The 8400-nt window shown below is 36.9% G+C and overlaps 1 protein-coding gene across 1 annotated transcript; it reads right to left on the bottom strand.

The window, feature by feature from the left end:
- Nucleotides 1–1849: 1849 nt before the first annotated feature.
- On the bottom strand, nt 1850–8334 carry AMPKalpha (AMP-activated protein kinase alpha subunit). Its single transcript, XM_073078459.1, has 7 exons — nt 7825–8334; nt 6707–7012; nt 5542–5841; nt 4867–5062; nt 4160–4289; nt 3166–3285; nt 1850–2180 (listed from the first exon to the last, which is right to left on the bottom strand). Exons 1-7 carry the CDS (start codon nt 8077–8079, stop codon nt 1934–1936), a joined length of 1554 nt encoding a protein of 517 aa, XP_072934560.1. The 5' UTR covers nt 8080–8334; the 3' UTR covers nt 1850–1933.
- Between the last annotated feature and the right edge of the window lie 66 nt (nt 8335–8400).

An 8400-nucleotide genomic window follows, 5' to 3' on the forward strand; every position in this document is an offset into this window, starting at 1 on the left:
AGTCGCGGGTCGCAGCCCGGCGTGGGGGTCGAAGGAGGAGGTTTAGTGCTTAACTATGGCGACACTCATGAAACATTTAAAATGATGGCGAAATCTTTTATTTCTATTACTAGTGATTTTATTAATAATGAGCTCATCGAGAACGGCAATATGTAGAGTTAACGCTCGGTTCACAATGCATTATACTGCACGTTTTTTGTACGGAACAAATGTTATTGAATAAATGGGGAATAATGAGTTGTGCACAGTACCGTTCACACGACGTTTTAACTGCAAAGATACGTACATCGCTATATAAGTTACTAGCTGACCCGGCAAACTTTCTACCGCCTCAAAATCTATTTATCAAATATATTTCATATAAAATATAGCCTATGTTACTCGTGGATAATGTAGCTTTCGAATGGTGAAAGAATTTTTAAAATCGGTCCATCAGTTTTTGAGCCTATTCATTACAACCAAACAAACAAAGTTTTCCTCTTTATAATATTAGTATAGAAGTATAGATAGTATAGATTATGAGTGAGCACTCATCGGACTTATAAACCAAATTGAATAAACTCTGACGTATTAGGTTTGTTGTTGGGCACTGTATTAAGTTTCGTTCATCGTCGTTGTTATTATATTACAAAACGACCCTAAGTACCAATGTAAATGTATAATTGATAAACGTATACATACTGTTGTCCATTATATTTTTACGAATGAAATATGAACAGTATGAACAACTCGCTAATTGCGCGTTTTTAACCGAACGCGACAAAAAAATGCAGTACAATGCCGCGGGAACCCAGTAGTACTTATATTTTTTTTATTTAATAGAAGCGGCGATTTATGAATTGTTAAAGACTGGACGACGACACAATGATATCAATATTCAATAAAATATTTACACACCTAAAAGTATATTCGTTGTATTACCAGTTTCCGTCAACGTTTTAAGGCATTTCATGAGCGACACGACATCGGGGAGTTTAATAAAGCTAGTATCATAACAACAACATTAAACAAACAGTTTGGAAGCGAGACTGTAGAGGAGAGAAGTAGTAGTATTAGAATATAAAATATACAGAAACCGCTTCATTCAAACAATAAATACCCATATGTCCTTAGAAAAGATGTCATAATTGCGTAAGTATTATTACTACGATTTTATGGACTGTTACGATTTTAAAACATAAATATACCCTTCTATGCCCCATACAACAGACACAAATGCATCTGTAGGTAATACGAACAATAGAAAATTAATTAATATTACTATTTTTTATTTATTTCTTTAACATAATTCACAGTTCTACATTTTTTATATTCCAATACTTCGTCACACAAGAAGAGTTTCTCGAATAATTCAATTCTTTGCTTGTCAAGTGTCTAGCAAATAAATGGTAAAGCTACGCCAATATTTTCGCCATACAATCGCTGGTCACGTCGTATTAATTCATCAATCAAGCTAGCAATAGCAGGGTCTGTTTCAATATAAACGCATACATCTTTCTCGCTAAGAAACCGACTCGGAAACTCTTCTTGTGTTTAAGAATAGTTTTGTCAAATATATTATATATTTAAATATGTCTAGTCGGCAACTGAAAGATCCGTGAAATATATATTGTTATTTTAGCCTGTTTCACTAAACGAAGCGTTACGTAGGTAATTAATTTTATATCAGAAAAAGCATTTGGTATACCTACAAAGTTCACTTTAAAAAAACTAGTTTCAGTGGCTACTGATAAAACATATCATTTCTTCACTGAATACTTTTTGTTTGTGAATACTGAAACTATCAATTGACACGTACGAAACTAGTTTTTTTTTTTTTTAAAAATTGGACTTTGCAGGCCTGTCGACGCCTATTTGGAACATTATTAGGAAGTAATCTGGACACCGACAGACTAGACATAACAATATACAACATACTTGGGCGTTTAACAAGTTACCGCGCCAATTGTATGATAAGCGCCGCGCACATCTCGAAGAACTCCATAGTGTGATGCCCCTGGCTGTGCGTGGGCGTGGTGACCGGCACTGGAGCCCCCAGGGGCGAAGGCAGCTCCTCCTCAGGGTCCTCCCTCTCCCCGGACAGAGACTTGAAGTCCAGGAGATACGATTTGTAGTCCACTTGGTAGAGCTGGAGCGACATCTTCACGTACTTGTCTGTCATCTTGTTCAGGGTGCGTACTCTGATTTTGAAAAAAATAATTTATTAAGTTAAGATTAAAACTACTTCGCAACAATCCGCTACAAATATGTATGATGGTATATCATGGTATCAAAGGATGCATGCAGATGCAAAAATTAAAAATATACACCACCATACATTTACATACCACCACCAACACGTGTTTCGCTCCAAAACGGAGCATCATCAGGGTAAGTTGACTCTACGACGGTTAATCGTTAGGTTAATCTAAAATTAATTTAGATAGTTAATTGTATCAGGCCTTACTTTGCGGAAATCCATGCTATTAAGTAAAGATTAAAACTACTTCGTAACAATCCGCTACACATATGACACGATGGTATATGATACGATGGTCAACCTAATTAGGTTGACATCGTCACTTAACGATTAACCGTCGTACAGTCAACTTACCCTGATAAACGCTTTCTACACTCACAGTACTACACTAGGATTTCCTGTACCGTGTGTGCCATGGACACACAAAGACAATACACAAACGCCCAGACCCAGAACAGGTATCTAAATTCATCATTGAAATATCTGTCTGGCCGGGGATCGAACCCGAAACCCTTTGCGCGTCAGACCGGTATGGTGACCGCTCCGCCTGAAACTATTTATTTATATTTATTATTAATTTACTTTATAACTATGTATATAACAATGGAATAATCCCATTGTCAAATACAAAGGATTATTCCATTGTTATATATACAATAGGATAATGAAAATGAGATTAGGCTTCATATTATTATTATAGATTAGGCACATCGCGTGATTTTAGTAGTGATATTTTAGTTGTAATGTGTAAATATTCTGACGCCATATTTGTGTATTTAATAAATTACTTATTAAGGGAGGACAGCTGTAAAATGAATACATTCATTTTAAATTAATATTTAACAAAACTATTTTATTTTTGAAGTATCTTATAAATATATTTAGTAATTTTACCAAGTACCAATGTAGCTTGGTCGGAAACTCACCTGACGTGATAGGGATTGATCACTTTCCATTCGTAGTCAAGTGCCTTCATGGCTCGGAAGACTTCTAACATAATGTCGTTAGGTTTGCTTTGAGATCTAATACCCAAGTGCCATTTCGCCCTGCGAATTAAATTAAATTTGTATAAATTAAATGCGACGATAATTTTCGACACAAACCCAGTATTTTCAATGTGTGATGGTAACTTTTTGTAAGTACATTAGTGTGTGTGTGTAATTTTAGGAATCTATCAAAATATAAGTTTTGAAATTTTCTTGAACTCAAAAAATTTGCCACAGGCACAAACATACGCCACGTTTCTGTTAGTGACTAGTGTTTAGTGTGGCTGATGTGTATAGCATGGGTGGTGCCCTGTGGTGCACGTCATATTACGAGTGTGGGCGATGTCGTTAGCGTAGTGTATGTGCAAGTCGCGGGTGTAGTGTGGGTTAGTACATTTTTTTTTATATGTAACCTAACAATAAGGCAGGCGGGCTACTTGATGGAAAGCAATCACCGTCGCCTATGGACATTTGCAACACCAGAGGAGTCGCCAATGCATCGCCGGTTTGAAGGAGAGCTCTTATTTTTTTTTTTTTAATATAAGAGTAGCAGACGAGCATGCAGTCCACCTGATGGTAAGTGGCTACTGCCGCCCATGGACATCTGTAATCAACCCCAGATAGGATTAGATATTCCTACCTGAGGTCGGCCACAGATGCGCCGCTAACCCCTGAGGACTAAGCTGGAACGCCTCGGAAAAGTCTGCCTCTCTTACTACACCCTTCACTTATCACACCGGAACACAGCAGCGCCTAACACTACTGTTATTAGGTAGAAATAGGTGTGGCGGTGGTGCCGCCGGAGTCGAACTACAAAGGGTTCTACCACCTTTTTTACACCCCTCTTGAAGTGTACATATGGAGAGTGTTGGTATTTTGCGTAATGTTAATGCTGGGGATGTCGCGTGTAGTGTGCTGCTGTATAGCGTGTTACCGCTTGACGGGCGTGCCGCGCGCCTTGTCGTGCAGCGGCTGCGCGGCGGGCGAGGTCTTGTCGCGCAGCGGCGCGATGCGCTCCGGGTGCGGCCGCGCGCTCTCCGCCGCCGCCGCCGGCGGGGAACTGCCTGCACGACACAACACACATTGCACTTTACACCTCACTTATTTATTTATTTATTGCTTCATTAACAAAATTACATGCAACAAAACTTATAGATAACACAGGCCAAAAAAGAATAACATGGAATTTCAATTAGAAATGAAGACAGCTAACATATAAGAGTACATAAACACACATAGATGTACACAACTAACATAACAAAAAATACCTTACAAATTGGAAATTAAAAGGTTACCTAAAGTTTAAAAATGCATTTCTTCATATGCATACTAAAATATTTCACTTTCACACTGACGATGGACTGCATTTAACTCATTAACTTTTGCAACTTGTATATTTATAATACTAAACTCAAGGGCTTACGAAAATTCGTTAGCGGAATTGAAAAATGTGTGGCGCCATCCATTGTGTAGCATCTCTCATGCTATTATAAAAGATTCGAGATAATTATAATAATACTTCAAGGGAATTCATCTACCTCTAAATCCTAATCTACCACTTTTTAAAACACTAACATTTTTTCTAAATAAATATCTAAACACTTAACACACACAAAATATGTTACAAGTAAACCAACTCACTAGCAACATAGAAGTCCTTAATCTCGGCCTTAGCGGCCTCGTCGGCGATGCGCTTGTTGTCTATGATGAGGTGGTAGGCGATGGCGAGCTGGTCGTGCGGGTCGCCGCTCAGCAGTGCGTTGTGCACCTCGTGCTCCTTCACGTTGAACTTCTCGCACACCTCCGTTATCGCCTCCGTGTCGATCACGCTGCTGTCCTGGTACAATCAACAAAAAAATGATATTTTTATCACTTAGAATATATGTTTCTACAGTGACTATCCCACACTAGAATTCCATCTGTCGTGGATGGACAATGCAAAGTCGAATACACATACGAACAGATATCCAAACGAATTCTGTCTAGCCTGGGATTAAACCCAGAACTTTTTGTATGTCAGACCGGTATGGTGACCACTCCACCACAGGGGTAGATACCTTGTAAGTCGCTAATTTAGATAAAAAAAATATCGTGAGAGATTATAGTCCTGCTCTCTTCTCTCACAACGGAAAGGGTCCTAGTTTACACTGGCCTAATGCAGATTAATTTTTTTAGAGAATTCACAGGTATTAAGCTTTGCTCCTGAATCTTCACTTCACTGTCAAAACATGTTAGAATTTGTTTAAAACCAATCACATGAAATCGAAAATCTAACTTTAGTTTTTTAAATACATGTATATTATAGTCACAACTTACCTGTTCAACCGGCGACGGAAACAGATATTCAGGTAGTTCCTTTTGAAACCAATCATGTTTCTTGACATCCTCAATAGTGGCTCGCTTCATTGGATCAACTTGCAACATAGTGCACAGCAAGTTCACAACACTCTTGTTTAAGTACTCGGGTATAGGGAATATTCCAGATTTGATTTTTCGAAACAGCGTAGGTACGTGTTCGTCGTCGAAGGGCAGGGTGCCGCACAGCAGGGCGTAGAGGATAACTCCGCAAGACCAAACGTCGACTTCTGGACCGGCGTATAACTTACCAGATATGACCTGTAATTATCAGCATGGGAGCATCCATTAATTACGTGACACGTTTTTAGCGATTTTATGACCCTCCCTCTCTGGTGAGATGTTGTGACTTAACTTGCTTTATATTTTAATTTTATAATAGTTAAGACTAGGTCTAGTTAAATTTGAGTGAAGAAATATGCATTATTTAATTTAACACTATTTTCTTGCAATTTTACTTTGTTTCTTGTGGAAAAAAAATGATATTTGACGAGACCCTCCCTCTCCCCAAGGTAAGATTAGAATTATTATTAGATTAGATTAGTATTTTTGGTTGGACCCCTTCCCATAAAAGCTTCACATAATGAATGGACGCCCCTATTTCATCAGCTAATACCATTATTTATGACAATAATTTATATAATTATCTATGCTGGTAGCATCATGCATTAAGTATAATTCAAAAATAAATTAAGAAACATTAAATTAATTTCAAAGTATTCTACAATAAAATATATCTTGAATAAATAGTACATTACTTCATTCCGTTATTCCGGTTAATGGGTTATTTTGGTTTCTTTATGAACTTTTTGTGATATGAATAATCTAAGATAAATACTTTTTACACGTAACATAACTCTTTTTATGACTTCTGATAAGAAAATGCACAACAATGCAACTTATTTATACAAATTTATAATAGCTTGATTATTTGAGATTGTTTCTAGAATTTAATAGACTACAATTAATGCTTTATTAATTTCCTACTTATTTAATTTACTTCCTACTAATTTTATAACTTTAATCTTTGTCAGTCAAAATGCTGAATATATTATTACTACTAAAGGTTGTTTAGTAGATATTTAAAATATATTTAACATGTCACCCTTTGAATTTTAGCCCTTACCTCAGGTGCTGCATAGTTAGGAGAGCCACAGGAGGTCCTCAAGAACTCTCCATCCATCATCATGTTGGAGAGGCCAAAGTCTGCTATTTTTACATGCATATTATGGTCAAGGAGCAGATTCTCTGGCTTCAAGTCCCTGTGTACGATCATGTGCCGATGGCAGTAGTCAACTCCAGAGATTATCTGCTGGAAGAACCTGCGTGCCTCGTGTTCCTGCAGTTTCCCCCTCTTCACTATGTAGTCGAATAGCTCTCCGCCGGAGACATATTCCATTATCATAAAAATGTCAGTTGGGGTTGAAATCACCTGGAAATAATTATAATTTAAAAACTAAAAACCACACTCCAAATCACACAAGGATAATTGTTATTCCTGATTCCTGACGATCCTGATGAGAAGAATGGGATAAAATTATTAAAATCGTGTATTGTCATCAGTTCTTGACAATTGTTCAAAATTTTAAATTAATTAGACCGTTCAAAGTGGGTAAAAATGGAATTCAAAGATTCCATTACATACATACATACAACCCAAGCTAATAAAAGCATGGTAAAAAATAACATGTCACTGTTTTTGGTACAATGTAAAATACACAAAATGGAATACTTTTGTGTACTAATTTCAGTAACTGCCCTGAATCCAGACTGTACACTTCTGAACATATTACAAATGCAGTTGGTTTGTAGGACCCTTTAGACTAGTTTCTCATGCATGAAGTTTAACTGGCAAAAAATCCCTTTTGTTGAAGTATTTTCCTTAAAATATAAGGAATTAAGCCACAATTCACAATGCTTATAAGTGTAATTTGCTCTGCTTACATCATCTACATCTTTATGTATACTACTCATATAACTAAAATTTATGGATTTCTCAAATAAAAATCTTTTGACATTAAATCAAGTGATAAATAAAATGCTAATGCATACATGGCTTTGAAACATCCTTGACTTGAATCATTATGAACATTCTCAACATACATTGAGTTACAATAGATTACCACATTGTATCATATCAATATATGATAATTATATGTTTTCAATATCACGACACAAAACGTCATGTTGACCAAGATTTTTAAGTAAATTGTAATTGCGTTTTAAATACAAAGTATGACTCACCTGGTACAATTTGATTATGTGCGGGTGTCTAAACAACTTGAGGTTTTGTATTTCACGCCTAATCTTACCCACTACATCTAGAGACTTGATCTTCTGTCGATTAAGAATTTTGACGGCGACCTTGTGTTTTGTCAGTTGATGTTCGCCGATCTTAACCTTGCCAAAGGTACCTACGCCCAGGGTCGCGCCCAGGGTGTAGTGCCCGATCTTCACGATAGGCTGCGCGCCTCCTAACACTACAGGCTTCTCAGACATAATGTGCGACTTAATTTTCTTCAGGTACTTCTTAAATCACAGCCGAAGTTTCATATCGGGCAGCACCAAAGCTAGGTTATTACGTTTATAATTTTAAAAGTTACATTGCACGTTACGGTCACTTGGTTTTGGCCTACGGTAATTACAATTCAACGAAAACAAATTATTCTACAAAAACGTATGTACGAGACGTGAAATGTGATTCTTTTTACCCGTACCAATATGTCAAATTGTCAATGTCAACAAGAAAAATTGTTGTCAGATTGTCAGCACTTCAGTAGTGTCATTGTCAATTGTCTTTGATAGAGATTTGATTTAATT

This window comes from Epargyreus clarus, unplaced genomic scaffold (genome assembly GCF_041222505.1).
Source record: "Epargyreus clarus isolate Ecla_fem2 unplaced genomic scaffold, WU_Ecla_fem_2.2 ptg000012l, whole genome shotgun sequence".
Lineage (NCBI taxonomy): Eukaryota > Metazoa > Arthropoda > Insecta > Lepidoptera > Hesperiidae > Epargyreus > Epargyreus clarus.